This window comes from Myzus persicae, unplaced genomic scaffold, assembly GCF_001856785.1.
Source record: "Myzus persicae strain clone G006 unplaced genomic scaffold, MPER_G0061.0, whole genome shotgun sequence".
NCBI lineage: Eukaryota > Metazoa > Arthropoda > Insecta > Hemiptera > Aphididae > Myzus > Myzus persicae.
In genome coordinates, this window is record NW_019101460.1 from 778,610 (window position 1) to 798,809 (window position 20,200).

General features: G+C 27.6%; 1 protein-coding gene across 20 annotated transcripts in view; it reads left to right on the forward strand.

Annotated features, from left to right (window-relative positions):
• LOC111029202 (calcium/calmodulin-dependent protein kinase type II alpha chain) overlaps positions 1–20,200 on the forward strand; it is a 52,664-nt gene that overhangs the window by 17,831 nt on the left and 14,633 nt on the right. For 12 of the 20 annotated variants that reach the window (XM_022308117.1, XM_022308121.1, XM_022308119.1 and 9 more), the window contains exons 3-11: positions 8,652–8,711; positions 8,804–8,858; positions 11,132–11,270; positions 15,850–15,952; positions 16,013–16,096; positions 16,158–16,252; positions 17,005–17,127; positions 17,913–17,996; positions 18,064–18,106. In XM_022308117.1, coding sequence (XP_022163809.1) covers positions 8,652–8,711; positions 8,804–8,858; positions 11,132–11,270; positions 15,850–15,952; positions 16,013–16,096; positions 16,158–16,252; positions 17,005–17,127; positions 17,913–17,996; positions 18,064–18,106 — 786 coding nt within the window. Of the gene's footprint in view, positions 1–8,651; positions 8,712–8,803; positions 8,859–11,131; positions 11,271–15,849; positions 15,953–16,012; positions 16,097–16,157; positions 16,253–17,004; positions 17,128–17,912; positions 17,997–18,063; positions 18,125–20,200 lie in introns of all 20 variants that reach the window. The other 8 variants (XM_022308116.1, XM_022308118.1, XM_022308120.1 and 5 more) reach the window with 1 other exon arrangement.

A 20,200-nucleotide genomic window follows, 5' to 3' on the forward strand; every position in this document is an offset into this window, starting at 1 on the left:
CTTAGGTTCTACACTTGTAAATTGTGGAGACAATTTACTAAGTTCATTAATTTTTTTTATTTAATAAATCTAGGTACTAATAATTAAAAAAAATAAATTATTTGAATTCTAATACAGTATAATGCAGATTTGCAAATATTGTAAACAAAATTAATGTATGCGAATTAAAAAGTAAGTAATACTATCTAACAGCTATAATATTATTTATTGAGCATATTATAATATTTTAATTGAACATTTAATTCACATTTCACTTGTTAATAGCTGTAAAAAAAGAATTGAAACAGTTTTAAAGTTTTTAAATCAAGTTATTGTTACTAATCGTTTGATTTATTTCTAGTTTATTATCTAATATATATAAATAATATAATAGATAATGATTCAGATCAATTGTACGTAACATTTTCAAATTACATTTGTTTCGTTTCAAAATATACCTAATCATTATGATACAATAAACTGAGTGTCCTCTGATGTTTAAAATATTTTTGGGTGGTACGGTAATGGAGTTTTCATAGTTACCAAAATGCAATAACGTTTAAATACCATGGAAAACTGCATTTTATACAATACAAATGTGCTTCAAATTGATTTTTATTTTATACACCTATATTATCTTTAAATACCAACCTAAAAAATACTTACAAACCTCTTTTTATAAAACTCATTATTAATTATACATTTCTAATATTTATTTTATTAAAACATTACATGGTGACACAGAGTTAAAATTTTTTACACATTTCACATTTTATAAATGTACCGTTAATTTAAGAGATAAAATATCAAACTGTATCAAAGAATGCAATTGGTTTTATTTAATATTATGAAATACTCATTTTTCAAATACACGTCACGAATTATAGCTGTTTTTAATTATATAATGAGCACAATAAACTCAAAGCAGTAAATTTTTTTTACTAGAGCTTAATTAAGATTATAATTTTAAATTTGCTATATTGTTATAATATTATATTAAACAATTGATTGTTTTTGACAAAGCTTAAAGTTAGTATCAACATAAACTATCTACGTTAATAATTAATGAGAAACTATTGATTTCAAAACTACTACGGTTACAGTTTACAACATATCTATGAAAATGTAATTTTATATAAAGTTAATGATTATTTGAGAAAAAATAGTAGTTAAATATAATTAATATGTATAATATACGATATTAACACAATTAGAAAATTCTATTTATTCTATTTTTGCTAATTAGAAAATATATTATGCATTAATTAGCTTTTTAGCACCTTTATTAAACTATTTTGCAAAATCTACCGACGATCGGGTGTATACTGTATACTCAACTTTATAGCATAATAAACAATTACAATAAAAACTTCTATAATTAAATTTTATACTCCTAAAATTATATTACATTACGGTATGTCAAAAGTAATAAAACGGAAACACTATAGAAATATCTTATACACGACCCAGTGTCAATGTGTGTGGTACCTACAACATTTAATATCCAATTATTATTAAATAATATGTACTATTTAGTTCTATAAATTGAATTTGTATTATTATATTATTTATTATATAATATATAATATATATATATATATTTACCTGCTCCTATAAATAAACGTATCTTGACAGGCGTTAGTCGCTAAAGAAAATACAGACAAATCGGTTTTAGACACCACATATTTTTTTACAAAATTTCGTACCAATTGCACGTAGTAAAGAATTATTACACTACGTATACATTTTTTTTATCTATGGAAAAAACCATAAAGGCGCACATAAAACTTGTACATAGTACATACCCCATTTCTATGTTGTAAATTGGTAATGCACATATAGGTACGTTCTTAGTTACGATTACAAAAATAGGTACTGGCACTACGATATTGGACATTGCCACATTATTATATAAATGGTATTTTTATATACATTTCATCATCCTACAAACCCCCTCCCCCACATCCATGATAAAATAATTTAAAATTAAATACTATTTTATTTAAACTTGGTTAAAAGAAATTAATAAAGACATTATGTATCAATTAAAATCATGGAGAGTAAAAAATGCATACTATTGATAGCTCTTTCCTAACCTAGATTTTTTTTTTTTATTGATCAAAAAAGACATCGGCAACAAAGGCCATTAGTCATATACGTTACATTGATTACATTTTTTGAATCTTAAATATGATATTTTTAAATTAGATTGTACAATTCATATTTTCTTAAAAAAGTCAAGATTTGAAATGTGGTGTCTGCATTTGGTCCGAGGGTTGCGTCTAAGGTGGCTGGGGTGTTCAGCTGACTTCCTTGATTTATATCTCTCCTAATTTATGTATATACTATTTGTATACAATTTACCTTAACACTTTTAAATACTATAGCTATTTTCCTCTCAATAATAAATAATAATTTATCATATTTCTCCACTTTCTATTTTCTTCTAATAACAAATTAAGAATATAATGAATATACTTTTAAGTCATATTATGTCGAAAAAAAATCACCTTTGAATTATTATCAAATTTACTATCTTTAAAAAAATATAAAAAATGTATATTTAATACAAATAAAATAAATATTTAACTAAAATATAGACTAAATAGTTAAACATTTGGAGAAAAATGGTAGCTTATCTTTTTTGTAAATAAAAATGGACCAGTCCAAATTAAACATAATATTTGAGTTATTTGTCTTACGAAAGAACATTTTCGGGGATATGTGATAAATTAATAACATAAATATATCTATATATTAAGTAATTCTCACAATAATTTAATTTTTGTTATGTTCCTATTTTTGTTTTGTATATTATTTACATTAATGTAATAACTTAACTTATTACCTTGTAAATTTAAATGTAATATTACATTTTTATATTTATTAGTTATCATAGTACAAAACTTAAATTAAAAAAAATTGTTTAAATATAAATTTAATATTTATTATCCTTACAATCTTTATGATATTATATTTTAAAATAGATTTGTTGTTCATGATAAATGATTCCATTTATTGCATGTATGTAGACTTGTATTAGTTACAGTAGGTATTGAAATAGAATCAGTGTTGAATATTTGAATGGTTGCAATATTGGAACGCATAAATATTTTAAACAAATTTCGGTGTAATCAATTGGAAACTACTCAACTGCAGCATGTTTAATCAGTATTCCATATTGCTCCACTTGAAAATCATGTGCTTTAATTTCTATATTATTATACAGTTAACATAATATTACATTCCTTGTGAAGTGAACAACCTATATAATATATACGTGTGAATTAATAAGCAATTAGTGTTGAATGCGCAGTTTTCTATAATTAAAACATGTGCAACGGTTTGTTAATTAATAATCTCGAGCACGACGACAACGCGACGGCAACGGTGGAATGGTAATAAGGGAGGGTGCTTTGCAGTATTTGAGTTCCTTTTTCCGTCTCTCGTATAAATAACTGAGACCCGATCTCAGCTCTTATCAAACCTCTCCCGACACGACCTAACCTATAGTTACATGTGAATTATTGTGTCGCCAAACCTACTACTCTTTCTCAGAGGACGATTATTATTGCAGTTTATCGTTACCAGGGACGGGAGTGAAGCGTGAAGTGTTTGATGGGTTCTTAGCAGTAGGTATATAAGTATGATCATAATAAAACTCAATGTCCAAGTATACAAAAATGTAGTACACAAATATTTTTATATTGAATTTTCTCTACTATCTGAGATACTCAGTATTTAATTTGTTATTGAACTATTATCTTATAAATATCATATAGTTATTTATGTAATGATGTATAACTGCATACAGTAGGTACTATTCTTTCACGTAGGCGATAGTGGTAAAAACCTTATCATAAAATCAAACATTCTTTCAACAGAAAAATCTTTAAATTTTAAATAATAATATTATTTAAAATTTAAAGATTAAAAATGTATTTAATTTAAAATTATGTTCTAATGTCTACTAATTAATAGTGGATACGATATAAAATGTGTAGACGTATCACATATAAAGAAAACATTAAAGAAACATTAAAACCAAACACTTATAGATACATTTAGAAATTTGTTAAAATCGTTTAGTACAATCGACGAATTATCGATCCCAAATTTAGTTAACAATGATAAGTTTAAAAAACAAAAAAAAAACAATTTTAATTTCGTGCAGCAAAACGTCCGAGGGGGTACGTCGTTGGACTGGCACATGTCCACGAGGTTTGAAGAGTAGCGTGAAAAAGAAGAGTCAACGAATGCTGACGGACAGCAGCGTCTGTAACGCGCGAAGAGGCAGCTCGCTGTATTGATTAAATGCGCGCTTTTATGGCTCGCTCTGCGACGACCGCCGGCGGTGCGGCGCTTATATTTACTTTTCGACGGCGATCGGGCACTGCCACGGAAGTCGGCGCGACACGAATCTGACCGCAAACCATAAATATATATATAAGGCGTGCGTGAGTGTGTGTGTGTGTGTGTGTGTGTGTGAGAGAGAGAGACGATGCGATTCTTTTAACAGTAAACACTAGTTATCTCAACGTGTATTATGGTTTTAAATAATAATGAGTGTTCTTCGATAAAAAAAAAATCATGCTATTTACTACAGATTGAGTGCTAGAGGAGACATGATATTATAGAGGACTTTGTAGACAACGATAAATACTAACGACAGCCTAGAGCCTGGACATCACTCCGCTTTGGGTGACCGGACAACGCGTGTATCGTAAGCGGCCGATGTCACGTTTCGTGGGCGGCACACGTATACCTCAAACAAAACACGTATTGTATGTTATTCGTATTATACATTGCACACTGCACGTATACTTGGCGGGGAGAACGGAGAGGTTGAGTCATGTATAGGGTAATGGATCACTGCGTCGGAGTTTTCCTCGTTTTTTCACAGCGAATGCAAACCATCGAGCGGGGTAACGAGCTGTACTTGCGCCCTGTATGTATACAAATAATATTAATCATACATAAATCCGTCAGCATAAATATATACATCGCAGTGTTGTACGATTTCGCACGATCGTCGAACGTGACATAACAGATCCCCAAGTTTGCACGTGAGGTTTGATGCGACCCCTCGCCCGAGTGAATATATTTTAATTACCTATGTAGGTATATTAATAATTTTTTTAATCTTTCACTTCTTTTTCAATAGTATGAATTATAATACAAGATTAAGTGGTTTTAACAAATGTCCAATGAACGTTCAAAATGGTTTTTGCTTTTTAATAACCAAATTTAAATGGTATCGACCCGTTTTCGCCCCTCTATATAAATTAACCGATGGACCGACGGGATGTGGAGCAGCTTTGGGCTTGCGCATTACTTTTACCCTGTATCTATCAATACTTGACAACATGTAACTGTTTAACCAAATACGTATGAGGATGATGATATTATCATTTAGAGTTCACAATTATGATTTTATTTATATAAAAAACATTCGAACAAATCATCAATACTCGCGCAGAACTCCAATATTAGATAAGAACTTAATTTCAGCTTAATTAATATATTTAATCAATTTCGAGGTTTTAAAAAAGAAAACAGAGCTATTTTTACTACGGTGTGACATTCAATAACAATAGAATAATGTTTCAACGAATAACGGCAAAACAACGAACCCGGGGATGTCGGCCTGATGTTTGCTAGTCCATTTCTTCATTGAGTAGCTAGTAGGTTACTGTAATCATAATAGATGTGTTAAATTTGAATTTAATGATAAATATTACATATGAAAAACGATTACGAGCAGAGACCGTCAACCTATATAGACTGAGAATATTTTAAAAGAGAATATCCGGTAGTCTTTGATACCCTAATATCCTATAGTTCTAAGGATACAATTATATTGCTGTTTTATGTAATATATTACTATCTTTTATTAACTTATAAGTTATAAATTATTACCACATACCGTAGAACGGTGTAAATAAGTTGGAGGTATAAATATCTAAAAATTCATTTAAATATTTTAAAAATTGTATTGTGTTGAGTAAATAATAAATAATAATAAACGAAATGGTGAAAAGTGTTAAGTCCCTACGAATAATATTTTTTAATTACCTACAACAAAACTGAAACTGTCGCAACATATTTCGAAACTCTTTAGGAACTTCATCAACTACTTTAAGGCCCGCGTAGGATAACAATGTTGCTGATATACCAGTAATTGCCTCGTACACTGATGTCATTAATTCAATCGATAATTCTTTTAAGCATGTGTTCATGAATTGGTAAGCTACGAGTAACATTGACATGATTCTCTCTTTCGTGGAAGTATCCCGCCGTATATTCTATTCCTCCAATTGCTTGTCCCACCCTAAGTTTGTGGTCATCCATTTTTTCAGATTCACTCAATGTTTCTGATGCCATCACAGTGATATAAAAATTATTTAAACTTAAATTTTAAGTTGTGAAATTATGGTCTCCAACTATGGGGTACAGCAAAAACGTCCAACACAAACAAAATTCAGCAATTTCAGAATATTGCTCTTCGAAAAATTACTAATGCTCCACCCTTTGTTTCGAATTACACTATACATAATGACCTGTCAATAAAAACTGTGACAGAAGAAGCTATACGTTTCTACAAAATCTTTCATGCCCGGCTGCAAACACACCATAACCCACTCATTAAAAACCTATCCATCCAAACATTACCTGGCAACCCCAGGCGTCGATTAAAAAGGAGATGGTGCCGTGATTTGTTAGGGAACTNAATAAAAATAAAAAATAAAAAAAAAAAAAAAAAATATATAGCTAGTTTCATACAACCTCCAGTTAAGTGCCATTAGTGGGTGGCTTCTTACTCAAGTACTCATGTATTATATTTTAACTCTTATCAAATATGCTAATTGTGCAAAATTGTACAGATTGTATATATATTGTGTAAAATAAAAAAAAAAAAAAGTTGTGAAATGTTTAAATGAAATTGTAATTCCACTTTCAGTTTGAAATCCATCAACATTTGAAAAAACCGTGCTCTCGATTATTTTCATTATTCAAATTTTTTTTCTCCATAGTTTTCCGCATTTAGAACAGACCAATATACAAAATAATAAATGTACAACATTATGAATTTATGACTAGAATCGTTATTATTCGTTTGAATATAAAATGTCGTTGAAATTTCATATTGGAATAATTATAAAAAAAATGTGTAGGTACAATTTGTTTATTTGACATTTTTGGGTTGCTGTAAGAAGAACTTATGGGGAATCTTTTATTGAACTCCAAACCTTTTGTTTTTAATGTTTTATAGTTTTGAATTTTCAAATTAAAATTAAAAACAAAATCAACTTTGTCAAATACTGGTTTTGTGTAAAATTCTTGTTTTTCCCTATTTATTTTTTTCCGTAAGTATATTCAATTTTCTACCAGACAGCATCCTCAAAAGCTTAGTTTGTTGAAAATTGAAGCTTTTACACTGTTTCAAAACGTGTCTACAGATAAAAATAACTTAACAGAAAAACACGCACACTAAAATAGTCTCTACAAATAATTGGAAAAATCGGGTTCTAACGGTTTATGGTACAAAATTAAACAAATAAGCAGTCAAGTGTGGGTCAACTGACCTTGTTATTTTACGACCATTTTTAGATAAATTGAGTTACATTCAAGACTATACTTTGAATGTAGTTTGTTATCCATTTTAATTATAAAAACACTCATGCCCTATTTAGGTAGCTCATTCAACTCCAGACTCAGTCTACTTTTAATGTTGAAAATGTTATTTTTTTAACAGGATGAACTAAAATAATGAGAATTTAATGTTACAAAGATATCTGTATTGTTAGTTACTAATGATTTTCTACCATTGTGAGCATATTATAATAAATTAAGTTCACAGACGGGTATCTTATATATTTCTAAACAAGACACTTTAAATTATTATTAAATTATTATTTACACTACGTAGTACGTATTTAGTATTTAATACAATATATAAAAATTATAATACATGTGTGTAGATAAATATATCTAAATTTTTTTTTTTGTGTGTGTGTAGAAGGTGCTTATTCCAACTTTGATAAGTGATTGTAAATTCTTTAAAAATTACCATCAGTTTGATTAATACTGCATCTGTATTATTGTAGTCTGATAAAAAAAAAAAAAAATTTGATAAATTGTCTTTATAACAGTTACATTAGGTAACTACGTGTTGAAATATCAATTAAATAAAAAGCTTTTTAAATGGAAAACTTAAATTAAATTAATTCCACTAGGGGGAATGAGTTGACTAGGTATTTATTATTTAATTATTAACAAAGATCAAACGATTAAATTATATTAATACACATATCCAACAGTTAGCTTGCATTAGGTATATAAAAATTGATTAAAATACAAAGCACTTATATAATTATACTTAGAGAATAGATATTAAAAATGTATAGGTACTCATTCAAAGTACAACATTAATGATGTTTTTGAATTTAACACATAATACATAATATAATCAATATATTATGCGAATAAATGCGATAAATTAACATTTTACCACAGGCACAAATATTGAGGGCTTTAGAGGCTAAGTCCCCCTCCCCAAATCTCAAACGCCGTTTTTGCCCATACATTATAATTTTATCTATAATGTATCATGTATGTATGTTTATTGTTTAATAAATAACTATATTATTTTATTATTTAAAATGTTTTAGATTTTCAAAAATTAGAGAGGGAAGCAAGAATATGCAGGAAATTACAGCATCCAAATATAGGCGAGTTTTTTTTATGACGTAATAATATTTTTTTACAAATTACTAAGTTAAATGATTTATATAACGAATTCATATTTTAATTTCGATTGTAGTGAGATTACATGACAGCATTCAAGAGGAACTATTCCACTACCTCGTGTTCGACCTGTAAGTAAATAATTGTATTGTATAATAGCAGTGTTTGTATACAACAATTTACGTTATAATACGTGTAGGTAGATCTACTGTATTTTTTTTTTTTACAATGTGATAGAATCATGTACAATGTACATATAACGTGAAGCCTTGACTATGTATAAATAGTAAGACGTGGACTAGACCCAGAAATAGATTACGCTTGCAGACACGATACCAATATTGTAAGGATTGGCAAAGGCGAACATCAGACGTAAAAATAATTATTACTATATAATAACAATATATAGGTAGTATATTATGGTAACGCAATAATTAGGTAGATAATAATTTATATAATATTTAGAAATGAATTAAATAATTAGGTCTATTCAATTTAAATTTCGACCAAACGCTTTAACATATTTTATAATCAGAATTTTCTAGTCATTGTTTGTAATTAAATAATATTTCGTCAAATTATCTCAGGAGTGTTGTTTTCAATTTCCTATACAGAATACCAAAGTGTAATCATGCAATTTTTTAATTATCGAGTTTACCCAATAAATCTATATCCAATACAGGCAACGGTACATAATATTTGTTATTTTAAAATATTCAAACCAAGCGTTTGGGTTTGCAATCTCCCACTCTTTCCGAGATAACACACTGAGTTTATCAGTCAATGCTGCACTTCTATATTATGCGATTTGCTATATTTTAATAAATATATGTCAAAGACACCAACATACATAATATCCTACTTGTTGGGGGAGGGGGGCATTGACAATACAGTCAACATTTAAGAGGTAAAAAAACATATTTTTGCTTAACCACTATAATATTATTTTTGTAATATTTTTATAGTTAGGATATTTATGCAAATAGTGTTTTTTCGTAAATAAGTCCAATGATTATATTAAATTGAGTTATTATAAAATCTAGTTTGCAGACTTCTCCACTTTCACATAATATTTTGTATCTATTGATTTATAGTAACTTAATAAGTGGCTTATTGTAATTTTAAATTTTAATAAATAAAAGTTGTGTCATATTTACGAATTTAATTTACCTATTTGATTTAATAATTATTACCTACTTACAAATATGATTAAGTTCATAATAAAAAATATTCGGTATCTATAACACATTGATAGTTAGATAGAAATATTTTGTTCTAGATGGGAAATTAAAAATATTTTATCCTTTAAAAAATCTAAAACAAAATCAACACAAGTAAAATACAAACAAAAAATTAAAAAAGAAGTGTTATGATTATTTACATCAAATAAAATATAAAGGGTTTGTCTTAAAATAATCACCTTGTTTACGATTTATGTGAATAATTTATTTGTTTTTGGCATGACACATATTGACCAAGAATAGTCCCCAAGATTAGGTCAATATTGGTTGACTTATCAACTTCATAGATTTTTTCTTATCCATAAAGAAATGTATGTACAAATAACAAAGACAAACTAGGTATTTCGAGTACCAGTGAGATATGAATTTCAGTAAAATAGATCACTGAATTATTTTGGAACATTCCTATTACAATTGAGACTATATCAGGTGTAATTAAGAAAAAACAAAATCAATCAATTTAACACTTTACTCATAATCTGCAAATTAAAAATAAGTAATAAAATATTAGAGACTCTTAAAATTTTCTAGTGCAGGTGCACTGTAGATACAGTATTAAAAATAATAATACTTAAAAAAAGTATAATGAACACGTGTATGTTGATTTGATACGTAAGGAAGGGTTACTCATATTACGTATTAATCAATAGCAGTAAAATATTATAATAATGTTTTTATAACATTTCGAAATAATTAAACACTGAATTAAAATTAAAATGTTGAAACTTTAGTATTGTTAGACCTGATAATTCTGAAAATGGGTAATTTCAAACAATAAAACTTCTGTACGCATCATTAATAATAAGGAATCGAAATAAACGAGGGTGCTGTTCAAATAAGGGTGTGTCTCGCATTTTCATCTTTTGAAAACAGCCATTGTCCTTTGCTATTTACGATTTTTCAAAGTGATTAAAAGAATAGTGACCATGTTTCAAATAAAAACGAAAGTTAATTTTTAACGACTTTACTACTCACAATCATTAGGACTAGGGGAATAAAGAAAATTCTACGAGCATAATCATCATTCCATTTATTGTATTATTATTCCTACTAAAATACTCATATAAATAAACGAGTTCTTCATTATTATTATTTTTTAATTTAATTGTCATAACGAACTCACCTCCTGTGAAGTTAACCTAATATTTTATTCTTTTATACAGTGTGACAGGTGGCGAGTTATTTGAAGACATCGTAGCAAGAGAGTTCTATAGTGAAGCTGACGCATCGCATTGCATTCAGCAGATACTGGAAAGTGTAAACCACTGCCACACCAACGGGGTGGTACACAGGGATCTAAAAGTGAGATTCTTTTTCCTACTTCATTATTTATAACTTCATGTTTTCTTCATTGTAAGTGCATTGTTATATTCTCACTATAGTATAGTGGTGCGTGGAAACGAGAGACCACACGGGAACAAGTTTTTCGTCCTGCTCTATTGTAATCTTTTACTGTAAATCAAAGACCACAAAAGAAAATTATGCGTTTGTTGACGATTTGCAATCTCTTTACTTTTCCAAAGTTTCTTTAAGTTAACGATAAACTTGATGCTCCTATTTTTTTTTTCATCAAAAAAAATCCCATGTACATTAACTTGTCATCTATAGACAATGATGTATAATCTAGGTTAGTACCTTCTAATAAAAATACCACATTTTAAAATAGTCACTGAGAATATTGTTCTTTATACGTGATATAACATAAAGTTAAATGATCGGAGCAAATTAAAAGAGTCTTAATTGGATTCCAAAAAGACAAATGAAATATATATGTCTATGTGCAATGAGCATATGTGAACCCGGTGAACGTAAAGGTATATAAAAGCTGCCGTGCAGTATCAGTGATGTATGAACTTAATTTAAGGGACATGTATTTAGTAATGATGTTAATGTAGTGATGATATATTAGGTACTCAATTTCGGTATTTAGATTAACAAAAAAGGTGTGCAGGACGTTTTTCAAACGAATTAAGTATTAAAGTTTAGTGTGGGTAGGTTGATGGGCGATGGGAGGGTAATATGATGTGTGTGGGTACTATGGGCAAAATGTAAATATTTTTTCATTTAAGTGTGAAGTTGTAGAATGATGTCGAGTTTTGTTGGCGTTGTGGCCGAGTAAAGCTTTGCCTTTGGGTATTCTCCGAAGACAGCCGTGTGGTTGTTAGCACATTTTGTTTATGGGACGCTTCTTGACGATCTATTGATTGTTTATATAGTTAGAAGGGCACAGTAAACTTCTATCCGAAATTGTTTTAGGTCAACTCCATATATGAAAATTTCTATAGAACCATAAAGTTTATATACACAAGTTATATTTCTATACGAAGAAAAAAATCAACTATAGAGATCCCTAACGTAGTTTGTTACCTTTATGAGTTATGACCTATTTTGTATCGGTGTATTTCACAATTTTTTCATTGTCCTAATTACATTTACTAAGTGTCAAATGCTCCAATAATTAGTCCTAAAAACATGATTTAAAAAAAATGTAATTAAAAACAAACAACTGAAACAACCAAACAAATCGATATTATTATATTCCTAAATGCATGTAATAATTAAATTAAATTACATAAATTCTGTACTTAAACATAGCAAATTACATTTACGGATTATGTATCAAATATATATTACTCGGAGTTAACTCATTTTCACTATATTTGAATACCTACTGTCCAACTAAACTAATTTAAATTAACTGAAATACTAAATAATTATTTCATACAATTTAGACCTTTTGATTCCGTATATTAAAAATGAATATGTGTTAAATATGTAGTACCCATCTATTCTTAATAATGAAAAAAATTAATTACATTAACGTTTCATGTTTAGATATGGCTATAATATTTTTACTCTGGATAATTAATAAATAATATCTAATTATTCTGCAACTTTGATCTTTGTTCTTTTTTTTATTTTATTAAGAATCTTTCTTGTACAATTGTTGTTTACATAAAATTTTTTTCAAGCTTCAATTTATAGTTTGTTCTTACTTACTTATCTTATCCATTTTTTTTTTTTTTTACTCTTCTTGTCTCTTCTTGTTAGTTAAAGCTTATTGTATAATGGCACTATAATATGAAATATTAAAATCAATTATAATTACAATAAATAGAAGTTAGAAAATTAATACACACAAATTAATTCAATTACAGTTTTAATTTACATTATAATTCATTATTACAATTCAAAAATATCAATACTTGAATAATAATGTCATATTTTAACAAGAAGTTCTATTAATATAGTAACGGCGATTGTATGTGCATTTTCTCAATATCTGTTTATATACAATTTGGAAAGTATCCAGTATTCAAAACAAAAGTTTAAATATATATATGTACATTAAAGATATATTTGATAGTATAAGATAAAAAAAAAGGCATTTAAATAATTAGTAAAATATATTATATTATTATTTAATATTACAATAATTTTCATGGACTTCTTCAACCACAAATAATTTAAATTTTTTTATTGTCAAATCAATGATAAGAATTATACAAAGTATATACCTCATCTCAAATATAGTATGAGTATATATTTAGTATTGTTTGTTATTATTAAATGGTGTCATTCTATTTAGTGTGTTTAATTTTAAATGCTGTTTATTTACGCTTTTAAAATACATAAAAAAAAACATTATCTTAAAGGTATTAAATATGTTTGTGGTTATTGAAGAAACCTCACCTAACAATCTCCATTAATTCGATCGTACACATTTTTTTTAGAAAAGTTCCTCCGTTCTATGATTAATTCCATGTTTTTACATCTGTATCTTGGCATTCCATAAAGTCCTTTCCACTCGAATGATTTAAAATTACTTTTTATACATCAGTTGTCCCCGTATAATCCCAACTGATTTTGTTCTCTTATTCCTCAAATATGATCTTATATTTTATTTCCTGTCCATCAAACATAAAGCTATAATTTTTTGATTTCATTTATAAATCTATTATTTGAAGAAAATAACTCAGCAGATTTTAAATTATGTTATTTTATCTTCGCAACATTAAACATAGGTACAAGATATTTAAACCTATTATTTTTAATAACAAATATTGCAGTAAATATAATGGATTTTCTTAATACATTTAAACACGCACCTCTATTTTACAATACTAAGTGTTTAGTAGCGTGATACAACTTTCGATTGTATTCAGAAAGTATTCAAAACGAATATACAACTTGAAATTTTAATCATTTTATTGCATTGATTTGAACCGAAATACGTATACAATAATGCATAAATTCATAAAATCATTTAAATTTTTGTTCATATTTCCAATGTTTTTATTCCCATATTTATCAATATAATTGATTTTAACTCTTTATAGGTATCTAATTTCTATATTTCATGTTTTTTTTTAATATAATATAAAATAGCAATACACGTTAAGACTTAATTAAATATAGGTTAGAATATTATGTATGAATAAATAAATATTTACACTTTTATAAAATAAAAGTATAGGTAATTTACATAAAAACCAATAATTTAAATTTTAAAATGATCATAGATTTAGATCTCTTTTACTATTATACATTTTTAATTCAAATTGCATTAAATCGCATTCAAATAATATAATTTTTAGAATCTAAAAGAAGATGCTTTGAAGTTATACACAGACTGAGATAGATTGAGGTACTTATATCTATGATAATTTCCAAAGTCCCTACAAATAATATTATTTGAATTACTACAAAATAACTATAAGAATTTGAACTTTAATGTCTACAAAAAAAAATGTGCCCAGTAGTTTTGAAATTTTAATAATTCTATGACTCAAAGTTATCAGAATTCTTGAACTTATTTAATTTTCAAGCATTTTGACAGTGCCTAAATAATTGTATGAACATTTGTAAGAATCAATATTAAATAAATTGAAAATTCCAAATACCTATAATAACTAGCATAAATATTAGTCTAAATATTTTGAATATTTCATTGTGTATGAAAAATAATAATTTAAGTGAAAAGTTTCAAGTTTCTTCAATTAATATTTATTTTTTGATTTACAACAAAATAACAAAAATCGTTAGAGGAGAAATAATTATTTTACGTACGTGAATATCCAATTTCATTTTAATTTGAACATCAAACGCTCATAAAAATTAATTGGCTTTTTCTCATTTTTTTTAAATTTCAGTAAGGACCTAGTAAGAACTTTGCAGGCATTCAATTTTCAAAAGTTTTGAAAGAGCATATTAAAAATTATTATCAACATAAATATAAAAAAATTACCTACATTTCAAATCTAAAAATAACAAAAAAAAAGAGCCAATAAAGTATTTTAAGACTAAACTACCTATATGTCTTTAAAATAAATATTATAATACACATATTTTGTAAAAATTAGTGTTGCGTAATTATACCTTTTTCGTAATATTTTTTTAGTTTCCCCATTATTAAAAAAAATTACTATACAAAGTAGTGTCTTTCAGACATCAAAAAATTTTTTTAAATATCTTGTCAACACAATAACACATTAATCAGAATCTAAAATTAACATTTAACAGTATAGGTTAACCAAACGTATTATGGTCATTTACATAATAACTACTTACATTTCGGCGTTCTAGCAATAAATAATATAATATTTAAAATATACACCTAATAATGTACGGCGTAGCTAGGCACCTAAATTATAACTTTTGTTTATTACACATTTTATCACTTGCCCATCATTGCTGCTGGCACACCTCCTGAACCCTGGTTGATAATAAACAAAAACCGCTAACATGTCGTTAAACACTATAAATATTTAACCTACATAAGATACCACAACAAGATAAACATGTATATAATCGTATCCCAATCCCACTTGTTTGACAATAGTCGTTAATACCGTGAAAACTATATTTGTATATTTTCTAGCCGGAAAATTTGTTATTGGCCAGCAAAGTCAAAGGCGCTGCGGTCAAGTTGGCCGATTTCGGATTGGCCATCGAGGTTCAGGGCGAACAACAAGCGTGGTTTGGCAAGTGAAATTATTTGTCTGTTTTCGTTCACAGTGTTTTATTTGTATCGTCATTCTCAGGTTTTGCTGGAACTCCAGGCTACCTGTCACCTGAAGTACTGAAGAAAGAACCATATGGAAAACCTGTCGACATATGGGCTTGTGGTTAGTTAATGTGACTATTTAGTCGTATAAAAGTACTTTCTAATATTTACGTTTTAATTAGGTGTAATACTTTACATATTGTTGGTTGGATACCCACCGTTCTGGGATGAAGACCAACATAGATTGTACGCCCAGATCAAAGCTGGCGCTTATGATGTAAGTACATTATTGTAACCCCAACAATACTTAAAATAGTATTATAAAAATTACAACCGTCTCTATGTCTTTTAAGCAATAATTTGAAACATTTATCACGCAATATATTTTTATTATAGAAAAAAAATCGATATAAATTAAACATTTGACATTTCCGAGTTACTCATATTGATAAATAATAAAAGTAATAGAGTACCTATGAGCTACTCATAATACATTTTGTCAAAAATATTAAATTAAGATACAAAACAGTTTGCTATTTGTGATGAATGGTGATTGGTGGTTCTATTTGACTGAAACTTATACTTATGACTTATACATTTAAATAGTACTCATAAGTACCTACCTTAGATGTAGGTAATAAAATATAAAAATTAATTTATCAAGGAAAAATTGTACCTATACGCTATAATCTGTATACCTAACAGTATAGTTTTTTGGGGGTAAATCTACAAGTGTTAATAATGAGTTTCTCAAAATAACAATTTTAAAAAAAATGTGTGACCATATTTTATCATTTTATTTTAATGAAAAAATTATTCTGCACTGATTGACACATTAACTTGTATGTTCAAAAAAATGTAATATAACATTATTTTTGTTATGTGTATGGTGTGTCTATATTTATGGCTGTTGGGTATACTTCATTATTTTGAAATTTTAAAAACGTACAAATAAATGTTCAGTCATTTCAATATAATTACTTGGTTTTCTCATTTGAAACTGTAATTTGTTTTTGTATGATTTCTTAGTATCCGTCGCCTGAGTGGGATACAGTTACACCAGACGCAAAAAATTTAATTAATCAAATGCTAACTGTGAACCCCGCTAAACGGGTCACAGCATCTGATGCACTCAAGCACCCATGGATTTGCGTAAGTTTATTCACTTTTAAGGTTTTTATTTTCATCGATTTTTATAAATAAATGATCGTGTACCCAAAGGAGGTAATCAAACCAAGAATAAACCTATTGAGGTACAGAAGAAAACCGAATCGTGAGTAATTTTATCCCATCCTGAAACCTCATTAATTCAGTTGACCGTCGATTATTTTACATTTATATTTTCAGTGGTGTAAAATATAAAAATACCTGTACTTACTTTTTATTAACAAACTATATGGACCGAAGTGGTAATCGCTTTAAATTCCACATTTCCAAATTGCGTTTGATATTTTCAAATAAAAATTTATTTTGAAACTAACAATTATATTGTAAAATACATACACGCACTATACCCGTATATCATGCATCTGAAACCATGTTTCCTTTAAAAAAAACATAGTTATGAATTCAACTAAACTATGGTCATTTACTTGTTTATTCATTTCTCTAATATACCTGTTATTTCTAAACTTATTCGTGTTATTGTTTTATGCCATGTTAATAATCGTATCGAACTTCCAATAATCAACTTTTAAGAAAGGCACATTTTCTAATGGTACCACGCGGTCGTCGTTTATAATACTCGCATATTGCGTGGACAATAAATTTATTGAAAACACCCCACCGTTATCCTTGTGTCTCACGTGTACAATAAACTTATATTTATACTTACAAAATATAAATACGTTCCATTTTGGATTTTTATGAACTTTTTGCATGCAAACGTAACATCTTGAGTATTCATAATGTAATTCTGATGGCCCGTTGTGTTTCAGTATCGTGAGAAAGTTGCTTCGGCTGTACACAGACAGGAAACGGTCGACTGCTTGAAGAAGTTCAACGCCAGACGAAAATTAAAAGTAAATTCAATTTTTCCGTTCATTTTGAGTGCGAACCGAATCAAACTATATTCTTACGTGTTTGCAGGGTGCAATTTTGACGACAATGTTGGCTACAAGGAACTTCTCCAGTAAGTATGATGTACACGGTAAGTGCCTCAGGAACCTCAGACCAATTACGTGTGAATGAATATAGGTGACGACGTGGTTTTTTTTTGTAATTTTTAGAATTGTTTTTTAATTAGATACACTGAATATATATGTGTACATAAAAAGTTGGTTTGAAACACAATTTAGGTGTTTATACGAATGGGTACAGCACTGTATATAAGCTAATTTATTGGTCCTTATACCCCTACGAATGGCAGAGAAATGAAGTTTTTTTTTTTAGGGTTTTGTTTGATGTTTATGCGAAAGTAGCCAAACGGGATTTTTACGGTTAACAATCCTATCTACCTATCTACACTATTTGTTTATTATCTTTTCTATCCTACAGATTTAACAGGTTCGTATACCTCTATAATGTATTTACTATAATACTATTGGTACACGAATGCATCAATAAGATAATTATATTATATTCTACATATTACTTTTATTTCATCCATTACCCCTAGTGTATATGCTATGTATTCATATAGGTAGTGCTACATTAAACATATTTTGTGGATATCATAAAAACAAACCCTCATGTATTTGTATGAATTTGTCTGAAACATTAAAGCTACACATTGTATCCCTTACCTTACATCCCATTGTAGCTGCATGACGTAGGTTTTATGATTAAGAATATGCATACAACACTCCTGAAATAAAAATTATTAAAATAACTTTCGTACTTATACAACGCTAATGAATAAATTAAATATTTAAGTATAACATGGACAAAATATATATTTTAACGTAGGTAATCCATAGTTCATATTATAATCATATTATCTTTCGTAGATTTCCATAGATTCAACTATCATAAAGTCAAATATACATTACACCGATTTAATAGTTTTTATTATGTCATCGGACATCACTCATCAGACATCAACGCAGGATCACACAATTTTTATTATTTACTTATTATAATTTCATACAAATAAAATAAACTATTTTAAATTATTCGAATTGTAACGTATAAAAACATGTTATCTATATGTAAATAAACGTTTATAATTAAACTATAAGCTATTACTTGTATGCGCATGATGTACTATAATATGTATTATCTACATATTATGACATGCATTTATACTAATGCTATTAAATCATGATGATTTTAAAATAAATTCAACATAGGTAGGTAGGTACTTACCTAATTGTATCACATATTTGCTCACCAATTTTTGTAATTAATTTCCTTTAATTGTCATTTTTTTAAAGTTGTAAATTATATATTATACAAGTACTTACTCAACTCTATGCTTTTTAAAGTTTTCACACATTTTAATTCCATTATTATAATATTGACGAAAACGTATTCAAGTAATTATTTAGTACGAAGTGGAAGTGAAGTATTTGCTAATTATATTATATACTTGTTATAATAAAAATGATTTGCCAAATGCTTAATGCTTTCATACATAGCAAACCGAGATGTTGAAATCTCAATGAGACCTTTTCAAATATACACCCCTGTATTATAATATAATATAACACGAGTATGAAAACGGCATTGTTTAGTGCCTTGTATTATGTCTTTTGTCATTGTAAAACAAACGTACTTTTTATCCACACAAGATGTTCATATTTATTTGGTTTATTTCAAATAAAAAGAAAAAGTTCCTCACAATTAATTTCATTAAATAAATGTATTTTAAATTATCAATACTAGTAAGTAGTTTGTATTATAACAATATTAATATACTGTATACAGGTTAATCCACATTACTTATACAGTACACACTATACACCCATGTATGTTGTTTATGTTGGTAGGTGAACCGATCATGTTTTAGTTATATTCTGTTTAATACCTATGCTTAAGATATTGATAAAGTTGGGTTTTTAATTTTTTCATTGTATATGTTTTGATTTTTGATTTTTGATGTTGTTATAAAAGATCATTTATTGTCACTAAAATTACCTGTTTCCTCCCACAAGTTTCATTTGGTACTTATTGGTAGGTACAAGGTACCTATTTATGTTCCTGCCCGCAACATTTTTTTAACGCACTCAGATAAGACAGAGGTGAATTATTTTATATATAGAATATTTGTTTTCTAGGAATTGTT